General features: G+C 41.7%; 1 protein-coding gene across 3 annotated transcripts in view; it reads right to left on the bottom strand.

Moving 5' to 3' along the window:
* Positions 1-18,875, bottom strand: part of SARNP (SAP domain containing ribonucleoprotein) — a 67,866-nt gene extending 48,991 nt beyond the window's left edge. For 2 of the 3 annotated variants that reach the window (XR_749541.2, XM_010377844.2), the window contains exons 1-4: positions 18,643-18,871; positions 4,727-4,826; positions 1,955-2,001; positions 1,658-1,725 (exon numbers count right to left, since the gene is read on the bottom strand). Coding sequence is in view for 2 of the 3 variants with exons in the window: in XM_010377844.2 (XP_010376146.1) it covers positions 1,658-1,725; positions 1,955-2,001; positions 4,727-4,826; positions 18,643-18,678 (251 nt within the window). In the remaining variant the exon portion in view is untranslated. Of the gene's footprint in view, positions 1-1,657; positions 1,726-1,954; positions 2,002-4,726; positions 4,827-18,642 lie in introns of all 3 variants that reach the window. The other variant, XM_010377845.2, reaches the window with a different exon arrangement.
* Between the last annotated feature and the right edge of the window lie 2 nt (positions 18,876-18,877).

The following is an 18,877-nucleotide window of genomic DNA, read 5'->3' as shown; positions in this document are numbered from 1 at the left end:
AATGAAAGTATTTCTAAAACATTTAGAACAACGCCTAGCATATAACTCTTAAGAACAATGCCTAGCGTATAACTAACACTTACATAAGAAAATGATATAAAAAATTTCCAGATGTGAAAAAAATCAAGAGTGTACAGTGTGTGTACACGTGTATCTATATATACACATACATACGTATGCACATAAACACACGCAGACCCATATAAAATCTTCCAAAAGTATGTACTGTTCTAAAAACCTCAGTAAAGTTAGATGAGAATGGATACAAAGAGTACTTAATTTTTAATTGATATACTCCACTATGTACTGACTATTTACTTGTAAATATATTGCCTTTTAAAATCAAATGCACTAACACAGCTATGAGGAACAAAAATGTTAAAAGTTTAGGACTCAACTGTTCTTAATGTGCTGTAATACACAAAATGACCAGATATTTGTGGAAAAAGTCCCAAATTAAAGATGTTTAGGATCACCCTTGTGGAATAGTTTAAACAAATCAAGATCTACTTTCCATTCTAGCACTTTGTCCTCCCCTCCTCCACTGTAGATCAGAAAGCAAGAGAGAAGAGAGTGCTACTTCAGAAACATAACCTCTACCCAACACCTTCCTCCCTTACAAAACTCCTTAAATACAGTTTCACACTTTTTTTTTTTTTGAGACAGCTCTGGCTCCCAGACTGGAGTGCAGTAGCACAGTCTCAGCTCACTGCAACCTCTACCTCCCAGGTTCAAGCAAATCTCCTGACTCAGCTTCCCGAGTAGCTGGGGTTACAGGTGCCCACCACCATGCCCAGCTAATTTTTGTGTTCTTAGTACAGACAGGGTTTCACCATCTTGGCCAGGCTGGTCTTGAACTCCTGACCTCGTGGATCCACATGCCTCGGCCTCCCAAAGCGCTGGGATTACAAGCATGCGCCACTGTGCCTGGCCTCAGTTTTACACTTTTACAGAAAAGTGCAAAACTCTTATAATAAAACAGTTAAGAGAATGGGCTGGGCATGGTGGCTCACACCTGTAATCCCAGCACTTAGGGAGGCTAAGGTAGGTGGATCATTTGAGGTCAAGAGTTCAAGACCAGCCTGGCCAACATGGTAAAACCCTGTCTCTACTAAAAACACAAAAACTAGTTGGGCAGTAGTGGCGCATGCCTATAATCCCAGCTACTCGGGAGACTGAGGCAGGAGAATTGCTTGAGCCTGGGAAGCGGAGGTTACGGTGAGCCGAGATCACGCCACTGCACTCCAGTCTGGGCAACAGAGTGAGATCCTGTCTCAAAAAAAAAAAAAAAAAAAAGAGTTAACAGAGTTTATACAGTTTTACACTGTATACAGAATTGTACAGATTCTCTATAGAGTAACAGAATAATCTATTATAGTGACTCTACAAAAGAACAACAAAGGCTAGGAGAATTAAACTATGTCTGGGCTTGAAGTCGCCTTGTCCTGATTACCTATTACATAACTCAGAGACAATTTGCTTTGTTTCACTGGGACCAAGTACTTTGAAGTAGTCCCTTCTAAAAAACAAAAACTGACCTAATCAGAAATGAAAAGGCCAATGGGAACATGTAAGAGGTAAACAGAGTTAAACATTAAACACAATAAAAAAAAGAGCTGCCTGCTCTGTACTCAGATTATAAAAAAGAGATAATTACACATCAGCAGTTTTTTCAGGGGGTTCTTCCTCTTTGACAGGCAGCTCAATGGGCTTTGTTTCTTCTTCCTAAAACCAAATGAAACAAGGTGGTTAACATAAATCTAAAGAATAAATATCTATCAATAGAAGAACATCAGAACTCCAAAATAAACCAGTCTCTCAGAACCTTCATACCCATCTTATGCTCCCCTAATAAATTTAAATCTAAGTCTTCCAATGACTGATGTTAAAGCAATGTGGCCAAAGCAGTGGCATATTACCAGACCAGAGACTAACCTTACTCTATCCAACTCACCTCTGTTTCATCTCCCAGTACATCTTCTTCATTTGCCTCCTCTTCAGCTAAAGAATATTAAAATATTCAGGTCAAGCCCTGCTACAAAACCATCTTGATCACTTACCAAGGTTAAAATTATAATCACTTTGCTTTCCCCCAAAAAATCCAATAGTGAAGGCAGAAATTGATGCACATGAAATCTGCTACATCTGGAGAAGACAAAACCAGATCTCTACCTAACATTAATTACAAATGTGAACTCCAGTTGGACTGAAGAACTAAATGTGAAGTCAAACTAGAGAATTAATTTTAATTTTAAAAGTAATGTGGGGCCAGGCACTGTGGCTCTCTGTAATCCCACAAATCTGGGAGGCAGAGGCAGGTGGATCACTTGAACCCAGGAGTTCAAGCGACCAGCTTGGGGAACACAGCAAAACCCCGTCTTTACAAAAAATATTTAAAAAGTAGCTGGGTGTGGGGGTGTGTGCTTATAGTCTTAGCTACCGGGGAGGCTGAAGTGGGAACATTACTTGAACCTGGAAGGCAGAGGTTGCAGTGAGCTGAGATGATGTCACTGCACTCCAGCCTGAGTGACAGAGCAAGACCCAGTCTTGAAAAATAAACAAACAAATAAAGTAATGTGGAAAAGTATCTTTGAGATTTAGTGGTGGGGAAAGATTTGTTTAAAAGAAAAACAACTCAGAAGCAAAAGTAAGAGGTGAAAAACTGAGTATTTTTCAAAACTAAGTACTTCTACTTAAGGATAGCACAAAGAAAGTTACAAGACAAATGACAAGATATTTGTTTCTGTTGAGACAGAGTCTTACTCTATCACCCAGACTGAAGTGCAGTGGCACAATGACAGCTCCCTGCAGCCTCCACCTCCTGGGCTCAAGGGATTCTCCTGCCTTAGCCTCCCAAGTAGGTATAAGTGCACATCACCACACCCAGCTAATGTTATTATTTTTCTTTGAGATGGATCTCACTATGCTGTCCAGACTGGTCTCAAACTCCTGGCCTCAAGAAGTCATACCACCTTAGCCTCCCAAAGTGCTGAGTTACAGGCATGAACCACCCTGCACAGCCAAAGAAGATATTTGTGCCTAAAACCAACAAAAGAATAGTTATTAGAATATAAAAGAAATGCCTACAAACCAACAAGCAAATTATGAGAACTTCAATAGAAAAATGGGCAAAGAAGAAACAAAAGTATTGTGAAATGTTTAAACTTTTTTCATGGAGAACATAAAACAGCCAACAAATTAGCAAAACTTAGGCCACTTGATAGACAGTGCCAAGTTTAGGTTTGTGGAGATACAAGAACCCTTATGTACTAGTAATGAGACTGTAGATCTATAGAGCAATTCTGGAAAACAATTTGGGAGTCCTTAGTCACATTAAGTATATATGTATGAATATTAATTAGAAATACTATTCTTGGGCATATACCCCAAAAAGACTTTCAGAGGAACTTCAAAGCATGAAATAAGTAGTTCATAATAATACACTATATATTATTAGTATATAGAATATAGTATACTATATCCTACAGATTAAGCATCATCAATCTGAAAATTCAAAACCTAAAATGCTTCTAAATCTAAAACTTTCTGAAGGCTGATACAACACCACAAGTGGAAAACCCCACACCTAACCTCATGCGATGGGTCACAGTAAAAACTTTGTTTCATGTACAAAATTATTTTAAATAACTGTGTAAAACTACTTTCAAATATATGGATAAGAAACAAATGAATTTTGTGTTTAGGCTTGCATCTCATCCCCAAGATATCTCATTACATATATACACAAATATTCCAAAATCCAAAAAAATCTAAAAACTGAAACATTTCTGGTCCCAAACATTTCAAATATATAATATTCAACCCATAGTATAATATATATATATACTATTATATACGTGTATTATACTATAAGTAATATCACTTGCAGTAGCAGGGGCTTGGTGGCAATATGTTTCTGTCACCGAGTGAATTAAGTAAAATGTGTGGTTATCCATCATGGAATGCTATGCAGGAATCAGAATCAACAGACTAGATAACTACACAGTCACATTCCACATGGACACATTTAAAAAAAACACAACACTTAGTGAATGAAATGAGAAATAAAGCAAGGCTATGGCCAGTTATATAATTACTAATTATATAAATGAAAACATTCTACGAAACAACACTATATATTTTATCATGAAAAAGACCAAAAAAATACATTCAAACACATTAGAATGGGTGCCTAAATGGGTTGGGGAGGAAGTGAAATGAGGAATGGAAATAAAAGGGAGTAAGTAAATAAAAATTAGAGATGGGACTTGTACAACCTGAGATGAAGGTTGTACAAGATGGCCAGGCACGGTGGCTCACGCCTGTAATCCCAGCACTTTGGGAGGCCCAGGCGGGTGGATCCTCTGAAGTCAGGAGTTCTAGACCAGTCTGACCAATATGGTGAACCCCCGTCTCTACTAAAAATACAAAAATCAGCCAGGCATGGTGGCGTGCACCTGTAGTTCCAGCTGCTCGGGAGGCTGAGACAGGAGAACTGGTTGAACCCGGAAGACGGAGGTTGCAGTGAGCTGAGACTGCGTCACTACACTCCAGCCTGGGCGACAGAGTGAGACTCCATCTCAAAAAAAAAAAAGAGTTTTCTTGATGCCGTTAATTAAGAGCTTACAACACTAATGACTTAAAAAAAAAAAAAAAAGAAATCTTTTCAGTGTCAAAGCCTAAAAATTCCCTCACTCACATCACTCTGCCTCCACAAAGTACTCACCATGTTCTTCAAGATATGCCTGGAGTCTGTGGATAAGATCTTGCTTTATTCCCTTGGTCTCCAAACCACGAGCAAGACATTCTTGCTTTAGTTCAGCAAGCTGAGGGGAAAAAAATAAAACTTTTCCTTAGTTAACAGGATAAACATCAGTGAGTAAAATGGTAGTTCCCACAAGGAAAAGAAAAAAAGAAAATGAAGTTCCATCCCAAATTACTGCCATTAATTCTACCAAGACTCTAGGTCCACAACAATGATCCATTTTCCTCTAATGATATTCAATACACAAGAGGAACTGCCTAAAAATAAACATCACACTTTAATAAAAACCTCATCTATTTGCACACCTACTGTCACAAATCTCTAGTTATTTCTAAATATTCTAAGGGGGAAAAAGGTTTTATTCCAAAGATTACTGTGGCAGCCAGCATATTGGAAGAATGAACCTTCAAGCAGAAAAATCCAATGATCTAAAAGCAGATTCTCCTTACCACTTATTATCCCAGATCCTTTATTACAATCTACCATATACATGCATATAGATCTAACCACCGTAGAATCAAGTAGATACATTAGCTAATGTCAACAATGAACTGATTAAAGGATCTATGTCAAAATGGGAAGAAATATCTAATGGTATACCCTAGAGTTCTGCTGAAGATTTTAAAATCAGTAACTTATCTAAAGATATAAAAGCTATGTTCATCAATTTTACAGACAATAAGAGGAGGAGAATTGATGTATTACGGACATAACTAAGCTTAAAAAACACCACAGAAACAGAAAAAAAACAAAAACAAAAAAAAACACTTCTTCAGGACTAATAGTAGGCCAAAACAAAGACTCAATTTAGAAGGAATAAGGTATACATATAAATTCCTACACTTAGATTCAAAACTTAAGTTATACAAAAACTGGATAAGTGAGGTTTGGGCTCAATAGTAACTCAAAGGATAAAGACCTCAGAATTTTAGGCAAAGAAGGTTAACAGTATGATTTGCTACCTATAAGTCATAGGTAACTGAAAGACAGACTCCATAATAAATGATGTAATGGCCTTGCTGGGCTCTATATTTTTATTTTATGAAGCACAATGACATGCTGACCCAGGAGAACAAGTAGGAAAGAAAGGCTCCAGAAATTCTATATGCAGATCAACACACAGATAGATGTTTGGTCTGAAAGATGACCTTTTTTGTTTTGAAGCACAGATCTATGACCAATCAGAAGCTAGAAGGCAGATTCCTTTAGACAAAAAATTTTACAACTATGGAGTATGCTCTGCATTTCTACATTTTTCAGCCAGGGGAACATTTCATAATGAAGAGTGGAGAGTTTTTTTCTATTTTTAAAACATATCACAATGACTGGTAAAGCATTTAGTGAATGGGGCAGGCAGGCGGGGATGCTGTGAACAGAAGTGCCCAACCCAACAAGCCAAAAGCAACCTCTACTGAGGAACATGGTAGGCAATCATCCATTAAAAATTATTTTTAGGCCGGGCGCGGTGGCTCAAGCCTGTAATCCCAGCACTTTGGGAGGCCGAGACGGGCGGATCACGAGGTCAGGAGATCGAGACCATCCTGGCTAACACAGTGAAACCCCGTATCTACTAAAAATACAAAAAACTAGCCGGGTGAGATGGCGGGCGCCTGTAATCCCAGCTACTCTGGAGGCTGAGGCAGGAGAATGGCACAAACCCGGGAGGCGGAGCTTGCAGTGAGCTGAGATCCGGCCACTGTACTCCAGCCTGGGTGACAGAGCGAGACTCCGTCTCAAAAAAAAAAAAAAAAAATTATTTTTAGGCCGGGGACAGTGGCTCACGCCTGTTACCCAGCACTTTGGGAGGCCAAGGCGGGCAGATCACCTGAGGTCAGGAGTTCAACAGCAGCCTAGCTAACATGGTGAAACCCCATCTCTACTAAAAATACAAAACTAGGCTGGGTGCGGTGCCTCACGCCTATAATCCCAGCACTTTGGGGAGCCTAGGCGGGCAGATCAACTGAAGTCAGGAGTTCAAGACCAACTTGGTCAACATGGTGAAACCCTGTCTCTACTAAAAATACAAATATTAGCCGGGCATGGTGGCAGGCACCTATAATCCCAGCTATTCAGGAGGCTGAGGCAACAGAATTGCTTAAACCCAGGAGGCGGAGTTGCAATGAGCCGAAATCGTGCCATTGCACTCCAGCAGGTGAAAGAGTGAGACTGTCTTAAAAAAATTAAAATTAAAATATAAAATACAAAACTAGTCAGGCATGGTGGCGCATGCCTGTAATCCCAATTATTCAGGAGGCTGAGGCAGGAGAACGGCTTGAACCTGGGACGCAGAGGTTGCAGGGAGCTGAGATCCCGCCATTGCGCTCCAGCCTGGATGCCAAGAACGAAATTATGTCTCAAAAAAAAAAAAATTATTTTTAAGGCTTTAGCCTGTTTTTTTAAAAAAAAAAAAGACTGCAGAGTGACTGGAAAGCATAGACTCTGAAGCCAGAATACTTAGGTGCGAATTCCAGTTTTACTATTTGCAACCTTATATGAATAACTTCACCTCTCTGTGCCTCAGTTTCCTTACTTGTGAAATGGGAACAATAACAGTACCTATTTCATAGGGTTGTTATGAAGATTAAGTAAAAAAAAAATTTTTTTTTTTTTTGAGATGGAGTCTTGCTCTGGTGCCCTGGCTGGAGTACAGTGGCACGATCTCGGCTCACTGCAACCTCTGCCTTCTGGGTTCAAGCAATTCTCCTGCCTCAGCCTCCCGAGTAGCTGGGATTACAGGTGCCCGCCACCACGCCTGGCTAATTTTTGTATTTTTACTAGAGACAGGGTTTCACCATGTTGGCCAGGCTGGTCTCGAACTCCTGACCTCAAGTGATCCACCTGCCTTGGCCTCCCAAAGATCTGGGATTACAGGTGTGAGCCATAAAAAAAAAAAAAAGTATATATATATTTTTTATATATAATGAGGATCATTAGGTCAAGAGGATCATGAGGTCAAGAGATCCAGACCATCCTGGCTAGCACGGTGAAACGCTATCTCTACTAAATATATATATATATATTTTGGTTTTTTTATGAGACAAAGTCTCACTGTATCACCCAGGCTGGAGTGCAGCGGCACGACCTCAGCTTCTGCAACCTCTGCCCCCCGGGTTCAAGTGATTCTCCTGCCTCAGCCTTTCGAGTAGCTGGGACTACAGGCGCACGCCACCGTACCCATTTAATTTTTGTATTTTTAGTGGAGACGGGGTTTCACCATATTGGCCAGGCTGGTCTCGAATTCCTGACCTTGTGATCCGCCTGCCTCGGCCTCCCAAAGTGTTGCGATTACAGGCATGAGCCACCACACCCGGCCTTAAATCAAAAATTCTACAAAGCATTTAGAACAGTGCCTGACAGCTAGTAAGTGCTTTATATTTAATAAGTACTAAATCACTGGTCTCAGATTTCATAGTTTCACAAATCAACGTATTTTTATTTTCTTTATTTATTTTCAGAGACAGTGGTCTCGCCATGTTGTTCAGGCTGAACTTAAACTACTGAACTCAACTAATCCTCCCACCCCAACCTCCAGCTGTGACTACAGGTACACACCACTGTGCCCAGCTCAATGTACTTTTAAATAGATAGGCTGATAAGGTTGCTTTTTACAACATTCCAATCAGGTCATGGAGCAATACTTTTGCAGTAACAATAAAAATCAATTACTACAAAAATGAGCGCACACTTGGATATCGCAGTGTTATCCAACTGCTATAAAACTTTCTAAAAGCTTACACTCAATTTTTGTATTTATCGCACCACTAACCAGGAACAGCTAGTTCATGGACCAGCAGAGGCCTGTGAACCATACCTTAAATAACATTATAAGTCATCTTTAATGTTCATTTATTAAGTAAGAATCTTGATTTTAGTGGTTCATGCTTACAATCTCAGTCCCTTGTGAGGCCAAAGCAGGAGGACTACCTGAACCCAGAAGTTTGAGACCAGCCTGGGCAACACCATGAGATGCCATCTCTATTTAAAAAAAAAAAAGGTTTTTTGGTCGGGAACAGTGGCTCACGCCTTTGGGAGTGATCCCAGCACCTTGGGAGGCCGAGGCAGGCGGATCATGAAGTCAAGAGATTGAAACCATCCTGGCTAGCATGGTGAAACCCTGTCTCTACTAAAAATACAAAAAAAAAAAAAAAAAAAAAAAAAAAAAAAATTAGCTGGGTGTGATGGGGGGCACCTGTAGTCCCAGCTACTCGGGAGGCTGAGGCAGGAGAATAGCGTGAACCTGGGAGGCGGAGCTTGCAGTGAGCCAAGATCGTACCACTGCATTTCAGCCTGGCTGACAGAGCAAGACTCCGTCTCCAAAAAAAGAATTTTTTTTTTAAAAGAATCTTGTTCTTTCTTATGCTGATACTTTATTTTCTTTCCACTTCCTGGAGAACAAGTCTTTTGATTTTAATTACACTTCAAATTTTTTGTTAGTTTGTTATAAAAGTATTATGTTCACTGTAGAATAGTTAGAAAATTCTGAAAAGTTTAGAGGAAAATAAAAGTCATATGTAATCCCAGCACTTACAGATCACTTAACATTTACATATATCATTTGTAGGGAGGTGTGAGCCACTGCGTTCAGCCTACATACAGCTTTTACATAATGTTGTATTACTTCTTTTGTTATATAGTGAGTTCTTCTCATATACTAGGACATTATTTTAAAAGGGAAACAGGCTGGGCATGGTGGCTCTTGCCTGTAGTCCCTGCACGTTGGAAGGCTGAGGCAGGAGGACAGCTTTGAGCCCAGGAGTTCAAGAACAGCCTGGGCAATAGAGTGAGACCCTGTTCCTTAAAAAAAAAAAAAAAAAAAAAATTTTTTTTTTAATTAGTCACACAAGGTAGCACATGCCTGTGGTCCCAACTACTAGGGAAGCCGAGGTGGGAGGAACGCTTGAACCTGGGAGGTCAAGGCTGCTATATCACTGTGATCACACCACTGTACTCCAGCCTGGGCAACACAGCGATACCTAGCCTCAAAAGAATGAATGAATGAATGAGAAACAGATTAATAAAAACATAAAATAGCTGAAAATGATGTCATTTCTTTTTGCACATATTTCAGCACAATTACATTAGCAGAACTAAATAAAACCTTTTAAAACTTAAAATAGGACTAACATAAAATCTTACCCCATTTTTCTAAATTGATTTGATTTGATTTGAAATGTTTTGACTCCAGCACTTTGGGAGGCTAGAGGTAGGTGGATCACTTGAGTCCAGGAGTTTGAGACCAGCCTGGCCAACATGTTAAAACCCCATCTCTACTAAAAATACAAAAACAGGCAGGCGTGGTGGCATGCGCCTGTAGTCCCAGCTACTGGAGGGGATAAGGCTGGAGGATGGCCTGAGTCCAAGAAGTCAAGGCTGCAGTGAGCTGAGATCATGCCACTGTACTCCAGCCTGGGTGACAAAGGGAGACCCTGTCTCAAAACAAACAAAAAATATTTTAACAGGTATACTGAATGAATTGTATGGTACGTGAATTATATCTCAGTAAGGCTACTGAAGAAAAAAAAAATCAGCCAAGCATAGTCGCATGTGTCTACAGTCCCAGCTACTAAGGTGGCTGAGGTGGAAAGATCACTTGGATCTGGGAGGCTGAGGCTGCAATGAGCCATGATCATGCCACTGCACTCCAGCCTGGGCAACATAGCAAGACCTTGTCCCAAGAAGAAAATAAACAAACAAACAAAAAAAACAGCTAGGTAGGCATAGTGGTTCACATCTGTCATCCTAGTACTTTGGGAGGTCGACACAGGAGGATCACTTGAGCCTAGGAGTTCAAGACCAGTCTGGGCAACACAGTGAGACCCTGTCTCTCAAAAAACAAAAAACTCGCTGAGCAAGGTAGTGCACACTTGTAGTCGTAGCTACTCTGGAGGCTAAGGCAGGGGCATCACTTGAGTCCAGGAGGCTGAGGCTACAGTAAGCCATGATCACACCACTGCACTCCAGTCTGGGTGACAGAGGGGAGACCCTGTCTCAAAAAAAAAAAAAGTTATAGAACATTCTATATAGGACACTAACATTAATGTAAAAAATAATACACACACATCTCTGTATAATGTATATAAACAAGATGCCTGAAGAAGAAACAGGTAAGTTAACACTGGTTGAATCTGAGAAGAGGAAACTAGTTCGGGAAAAGTGTAGGAAAGAAACTTTTTACCATATACTCTTTTGTGAACTTATGCATGATTACCCATTCAAATAATTTTTTAAATCTTATTTTTCAGGGTCAATAAAGCATTCTCTATTCTACCTATCCAACCCACAGAGAAAGGACATATCAACTTACCCCCATAATACATTCGACATTAATCATGCATTGCCCTGTGATTTCTATTTATGTTTATTTTGACTCAGGGTTTTGCTCTGTTGCCCAGACTGGAATGCAGCAGCGTGATCATGGCTCACTGCAGCCTTGACCTCTGGGGCTCAAACAATCCTCCTGCCTCAGCCTCCTATATAGTTGGGACCACAGGTGTGTGCCACCACAGCCAACTAATTTTTTGATTTCCTGTAGAGATGAGGTCTCAACTATGTTCCCCAGGCTGTTCTTAAACTCCTGGGCTCAAGTGATCTTCCTGCCTCAGCCTCCCAAAGTGTTGGTTAGGATTATAGGCATGAGACACCGTGCCCAGCTTGCCCTGTGTTTTCTTCTAATTAATTGATCTTGAATTTTTTTTTTTTTTTTTTTTGAGACTCAGTTTTGCCCTTGTCACTCAGGCTGGAGTACAGTGGCACAATCTTGGCTCACTGCAACCTCCGTCTCTCCAGTTCAAGCAATTCTGCTTCAGCCTCCCGAGTGGCTGGGATTACAGGCGCACACCACCATGCCAAGCTAATTTTGTATTTTTAGAAGAGATAGGATTTCACCATGTTGGTCAGGCTGGTCTTGAACTCCTGACCTCAGATGATCTTCCCACCTCGGCCTCTCAAAGGGCTGGGATTATAGGTGTGAGCCACCACACCTGGCCAAATTTTGATTAAAATATTTTATCAGAAATATTTTTCACGTTGGCTAGGCGTGGTGGCTCACGCCTGTATTCCCAGCACTTTGGGAGGCCAAGGCGGGTGGATCACCTGAAGTCAGGAGTTCAAGACCACCCTGGCCAACATGGTGAAACCCTGTCTCTACTAAAAACACAAAAATTAGCTGGGCGTGGTGGCAGGCACCTGTAATCCCAGCTACTCGGGAGGCTGAGGCAGGAGGAGAAGGGCTTGAGCCCAGGAGGCAGAGGTTGCAGTGAGCCGAGACCACGCCATTGCACTCCAGCCTGGGTGAGAGAGCAAGAGTCTATCTCAAAAAAAAAAAAAAAAAAAAGAAATCATCTTTTTCACGTTATGTCAACGTATAGTTTGTAAATTCTTTGAAGGCAGAAATGTTTTATATCACCTATAACATATATGATAGGAACTCAAAATCTTTACAAGGAACCTAAGTGGTTGGTATTACAATTAGGCTTAAAGAAATTCAATAACTTGCTTAAATATCACACAGCTTGGCCAGATGTGGTGGCTCACGCCTGTAATCCCATTACTTTGGGAGGCTGAGGTGGGAGGACTGCTCAAAGCCAGGAGTTTGAGGCCAGCCTGGGCAACACAGGGAGACTTGGTGTCTACAGAAAATTAAAAAATACACAGTTCAGGTGTGGTGATGTGCCCCTGTAGTCCCACCTCCTGGGTGGGAGCAGGGGCGAGGTGGATCACTTGAGTCCAGGAAGTCTGAGGCTGCAGTGACCCCTGATTATGCCACTACACTCCAGCCTGGGAGAAAAAGCAAGACACTGTCTCAAAAAACAAACAAACAAACCACAGCTTGTAAATCGTAGGCCAATATACCAGCTCAAGTATCTCTCATTTATGCCCAATATTAACTGCCAAAGTCTTGGCACTTCTTTCTTTCATTCTCTTCTCCTCAGCCTCCTTGCTAGCTCTTCTTCCACCCAAACCTGTAAATATTCACTAAGATTCCTTCTTTGCGCCTCTTGTCATTCCACTTATATCAAAGGCTAATTCACTTCCTGATCTCAATCAGTAGCAAAGTTTATCAGCATTATCTTTAAAATATATTCAGAATCAAACCCTTCTCACCACTGCACACGCTACTACTCTAGTCTTTCTTTCATACAGATTATTGTCAATACTCTTCAGCCCTTGCCTCACTACAACTTATTCTCAACAAAGTAACAGTGATTGTTTGAAAATTTAAGTCAGAACATGTCACTCCTCTAGTCAAACATCATCCACTGGTTTCCTATCTCACTAAGGGTAAAAGGCTGAATCCTATCACCTAAAAGGTCCTACAAGTTTGCCCTCCCCTACCATTATCTAATTACCATTGCTCACTCTGATAAGCCAAACTGGTCTTGTACTATTCCTCTAACACTTTGCACATAGCTCATTCCTTCACCTCCTTAAAGTCTGTGTAATCATCTCCTTGTTAATGAGGCCTTCCCCAGTCACCCTACTTAAAATTACCATACCCTTCCCATTGTACTCCCTATTCCTTTCTCCTATTTTTCTCTATGTGCCTCATCAATCACCATTTGACATACCATAAATTTTACTTCTTATTTTGCCTTCCCTCAGTAAAATACAAGCTCTATGAGAGCAAGGATTTTGTCTGTCTTGTTCACTGCTGTATCTCTGGCACCCACAGTAACTGGGACATGGCAGGTGCTCCATATTTTCTGAATAAACCAAGTCTGCATCATCAGCTTTCAGCTCTTGAGTGAAAGACCCACGTTTCCAACTGACTACCTGACATCTCCAAATGGATGTCCCACAGACACTTAAGCCTCAAACTGAACTTATCTCTTCTGCACAAAACTGGCTTCTTCTCCTCCCAACCCAGACTAAAGGTATCACTGCCCAAACCCTGGAGTCATCTTTCATTCTTCCCCTATCTAACTGATCCATAAATACTTGAAATTCTACTACATCCTAAATGTCTTTCAAATTCATTCCCATTCTTTTGAACTCTTGACATGCTTATTCACTTGACAAATCATTATTGAGCGCCTACTGTGTATCAAGTATTATCTTGGATACAGGGAAATAATCATGAGCAAAACAGAGAGTCCTTTCCCATTCGGAGCTTACAATCTTGCAGGGAGGGAACAAGCCAATCATTGATCAGATAGTGTTTAGTTGATTTTTTTTTTTTTTTTGAGACAGAGTCTCACTCTGTTGCTCAGACTTGGAGTGCAATGGTGCGATCTCAGCTCCTGTAACCTCTGCCTCCCGGGTTCAAGCGATTCTCCTGTCTCAGTTTCCCGAGTAGCTGGGGTTTCAGGTGCGCACCACCAGGCCTGGCTAATTTTGGTATTTTTAGTAGAGACGGGGTTTCACCACGTTGGTCAGACTGGTCTTGAACTCCTGACCTCATGATCCGCCCACCTCGGCCTCCCAAAGTGCTGGGATTACAGGCATGAGCCACTGCGCCCGGCATGTTCAGCTGATTTTTAAAGAACATACAGGGTCCTATGAAACTATATAAAAAGTGGCCTGACCATGTGTGTGGATAGAACAGAGAAAGCTTCCTTGGGTAAATAATATTTGAGTGAAACACCTGAAAGGGGTGTAGTAACTAATTAGATAAAGGTGTTAGGGAGGAAGGCTGGCAGAAGTACTACAGCCAAAAGAAAACTCCAACTGCAGCATATGTGAAGGTTCTGGGTTGAGGTAAGAAGGAGAAGCAGTGTACGATGATTAAGAACAGGAATTCTGGAGACAGGCTGCCTGGATTTGTTTTTGTTTTTTTTTTTTTTTGAGACGGAGTTCACTTTTGTTGCCCAGGCTGGAGAGCAATGGCGCCATCTCGGCTCACCGCAACCTCCGCCTATCAGGTTCAAGCGATTCTCCTGCCTCAGCCTCCTGAGTAGCTGGGATTACAGGCATGCGCCACCACGCCCAGCTAATTTTGTATTTTTAGTAAAGACGGGGTTTCTGTATATTGGTCAGGCTGGGCTCGAACTCCCGACCTCAGGTGATCCACCCGCCTCAGCCTCCCAAAGTACTGGGATTACAGGCACGAGCCACCGTGCCCAGCCTGCTTGGATTTAATATACCACATATTAGCTGTGCAACCTAAGGCAAGTTACTCAGTTACTCTCTCTGAGCTACGGTTTTTCTGATTTTCAAATGAGGATAATACAGGTATTTACCTTATGGGGTTATTATGAGAATTAAATCAGTGCATGCAAATGGCTTCAAACAGTGCTTTGCCACATAATAAATGCTAAGTGTTAGCAACTGATGAAGACAACCATTCTGAAGAAATGAAATGAAATAAGGCCACAGTAGTTGAAGTGTTAGTAACTATGCTGCAGAGACTGGCAGAGACACAATTTAAAGGTTTTAAGCAGAGGAATGACTCTAAAAATAAACATCTAAGTGGTGAAATCACTCCCCCTACAAATCCCATCTGCCAACAGAATACAAGCTGATCACATCAAGCTCTTCCTTTCAAACTTCCAAAGGCTCCCAGCCCTACTTATTACATGACAAAGGCCAGAATTCCTTATACAACTTAGAAAGCCTTTTTCAACATCACTCTTGATTTACATTTATAGTTTACCTATTTTCCTTTCCAAACTATCTTCAACTGCCAATGTATTTCCTCACTTCACTTTTCAATACAAATGTCTCACTATTCTCAACACTCTGACACCACTACCGCTTTCTCCTCTCCTCTGCAATAGTTCCTTTTCTGATGTTTGACTGGATATCTGATACTGTTACAGTTCAAGCCATTTTCATCCACAGTTCAATCTCTCTTTCCAAATGTGTTAGAATGGGCCAGGTGCGGTGGCTCATGCCTATAATCCCAGCACTTTGGGAGGCCAAGCCAAGAGGATCACCTGAGGTCAGTAGTTCAAGTCCAGCCGGGCCAACAACATGGTAGAACCCGGTCTCTACTAAAAATACAAAAATTAGCCAGGCATGGTGGCACATGCCTGTAATCCCAGCTACTCCGGAAGCTGAGGCATGAGAATCGCTTGAACCTGGGAGGCGGAGGGTGCAGTGAGCCAAGATCTTGCCACTGCACTCCAGCCTGGGCGACAGAGCAAAACTCCATCTCAATGAAAAAAAAAAAAAAAAAAAAGAATGCATTTCTACAAAATCCTCAGAAATTTGCTGTTGATATGACATTACATATCAACTCAGATACATACTATGTTTCCTTCCTGCTTCAAAGGTATTCCCTTCCCCTGAAGTTCCATACCAAAGCCCAAAATTCTCTTTATGACAATGGAGATATTTTTTTCTTTTCTTTTCTTTTTTTTTGAGACAAGGTCTCCCTTTGTCACCCAGGCTGAAGTGCAGTGGAGCAATTATCACACAGCTCACCGCAGCCTTGGCCTTCCAGGCTCAAGCAATCCTCCCACCTCAGCCTCTTGAGGAGCTGGGACTACAGGTGTGCGCCACCATGCCCAGCTAATTTTTTAATTTTTTGTAGAAACAGGGTCTCACTATGTTGCCTAAGCTGGTCTCAAACTCCTGGCCTCCACCTCCCAAAGAGTTGGGATTAGAGGTGTGGGTCACTGGGCCCAGCCAAGATTTTTTTTAAAGGCAATAAAACCCCAAGTCAACCCAGAAGTCAGGATCATTGCATCAAGATCGCCAGTGGAACATTAACTGCCCTAAAAATCAGAATCAAAGGCATGAGTTCTTTTTTTCTTTTCGAGACGGAGTCTCACTGTCCCCCAGGCAGGAGTGCAGTGCACCATCTCGGCTCACTGCAACCTCCATCCCGGGCTCAAGCGAGTCTTGTGCCTCAGCCTCCTCAGTAGCTGGGACTATAGGCACTTGCCACCACACCTGGCTAATTTTCGCGTTTTTGGTAGAGGCGGGGTTTCGCCATGTTGCCCAGGCTGGTCTCGAACTCCTGGCCTCAAGCAATCCACCCGCCTCGGCCTCCCAAAGTGCTAGGATTATAGGTGTGAGCCACCACGCCCAGCCAAAGGCATGAGTTCTTAACCAGAGGTCCATGGACTCCTCAGGGCTACAAGGTAGTTTTATGAAGCCCCTCAAACTGCATGCAAAATATGTGTACATGCCTTTTTCTGGGGAGAGGGTCCATACCTTTCATCAGAGTTTCAAAGATATCTGTGACCTCCAAAAGGTTAAGAAGTGCTCTAGAGAAAAAGCAAAGATAAGCAAATGTGATTAAAGAGCGAGTCCTTTTTAGGCTGTCAGGAATGCCTAATGTTCTCTTAGACTGTAACACTAAAATCAGGTCAGAGGACTTTATGTAAAAGTTACTTAACCAAATACAAATTTAACATAGACCTGACAAATACAGATTTGATGAAAGGAGGAACTCCATAAACCAACACAATCTATAAATGCAAGTAAGTCATCGGGCAGCTGGTGACTTACTCCAGGGATTTCAAAAATAGGACAAATAGGAAGAAAATATTAGCTCTTCTATTCATAGTTCCTTTTTATCTCATTCAAAAATTCCTTTTCTGTGTATGTTTTATAACAGTACGGAAGTATACAATTTCTATAAGTACAGTATATATACACAAAGTGGAGATGATTGCTCAATTTTTTTTTTCTCATCACAATATCAGGAGACCACTGATATAATCTATGCATTTCAGTACCATCAAGTTAACAATAACTCCAGAATAACACAAAAATCCACTAATAGAGTTTAGAATCCAAGAGTAAGAAAAACACCAGCTTTCACAGAAAGACTAATTGGGGTCAACTAACAAGTGACTAAAGAAGGGTCCTCTCCCTACCCTTACTACCCTTAAGCTTTCTTAAACAACAACAACAACAAAAACAAAACAAAACAAAAAAAACTCTTCAAGCTTTAAAGGATCACTTTTCAGTTTCAGCTATATCAGCCTGGTTTGTCCAAAGCATGTAATGAGAAAACCACTTGTGAAACCACAATCAAGATTATCTTAATTTACCCTTAAAGAAAATACTTTTTAAAGTTTTCTTCTTTTTAATATATTTTTAACGTTTTTATATATCTAAGTGTGAGAAAACTACCAAGATTCTCATAAGACAATTTAAAACAGCTTCTGTGATTCAGTGTCAGCCAATGGTAACACCAGGAGATGCAGGGCCCATCCGAGATATGAAATGGAAAAGAGATAATCTTAACCTTGGAACTGTTTTTCCCAAATATTGCAGGTATGAGTTCTCTCTGGTGGTAGGAGATGGTGTGTGAGGAAGGCTGGCGGGCCGAGAGCCGCGTGAGAGAACTCGAAAACTTTTAAATCTGAGGTGTCTGTACTTCTACTATTCTCAAGGTCTCCTCAATCCCAGGCTTCTAAGGCGAGACCGATCTTTTCTGAGAGGCCTCTCCCTGGTTTCAAAATTCCGCCTGGGGGCATAATCCCACCTAGAAAAGGGGAGTGGAAGTATTTTCTGAGTGTCTGGGACCTATTTAGAGGGAAATACACAAAAATGCCACCATTTGCTAACAGGGGAATCTCAGCTTCGGACGACAGACCGGAAACATCATCCCAGGGAAGAAAAACGGATCCTGGGTCCGACATGGGGCAAAAAGGAGGGACCAACTGACGTAATGTAGCCCTGAAAAGCAACGAGGAGTATAACAGGTAGAAGGCATTTACACAACCCGATGGGGAAGGATGACGGACGATACAACGACGAAGGGAGCAGAAATAACAAATAAATATAGCAGTAAAGCCGTGAGGAGAAATGGGAAATTAGGGAAGGCGTAGTGTGGAAGGGTGGCACAAAAGAGCTACAGTGGGAGCCGAAAAACGAAGTGGAAAAGGCTGCAAAGACAACACGTAGGAGAAGGCGCAAGCCACCCTGTAGAATTCAGTTCCTAGAAAAGTCCAACTCAGCCCTTCCCCGATTCACTGTACCTTCAGCTTATGGAGCTCCACCGTTTCGGTCGCCATCTTGTTACCCCTCACTCCACTAGGCCCCCACCCGCTGCCTCCGCCTCCAGGAGCTCCCGCCTTAGGCGTAGAGATGCAAGGCTGACCAATCGTTGTCACTCTTGCTCCCACGCCATACCATCAACTCTTCCCATTGGTCAATAGCTGACGCCGTTCTCACTTCTCTAGGCAGCTTTCCCCACCGCTTTCAAAAGGTGGA

This window comes from Rhinopithecus roxellana, chromosome 10 (assembly GCF_007565055.1).
Source record: "Rhinopithecus roxellana isolate Shanxi Qingling chromosome 10, ASM756505v1, whole genome shotgun sequence".
Classification (NCBI taxonomy): domain Eukaryota; kingdom Metazoa; phylum Chordata; class Mammalia; order Primates; family Cercopithecidae; genus Rhinopithecus; species Rhinopithecus roxellana.
This window is presented reverse-complemented; position numbering and strand designations above follow the sequence as displayed.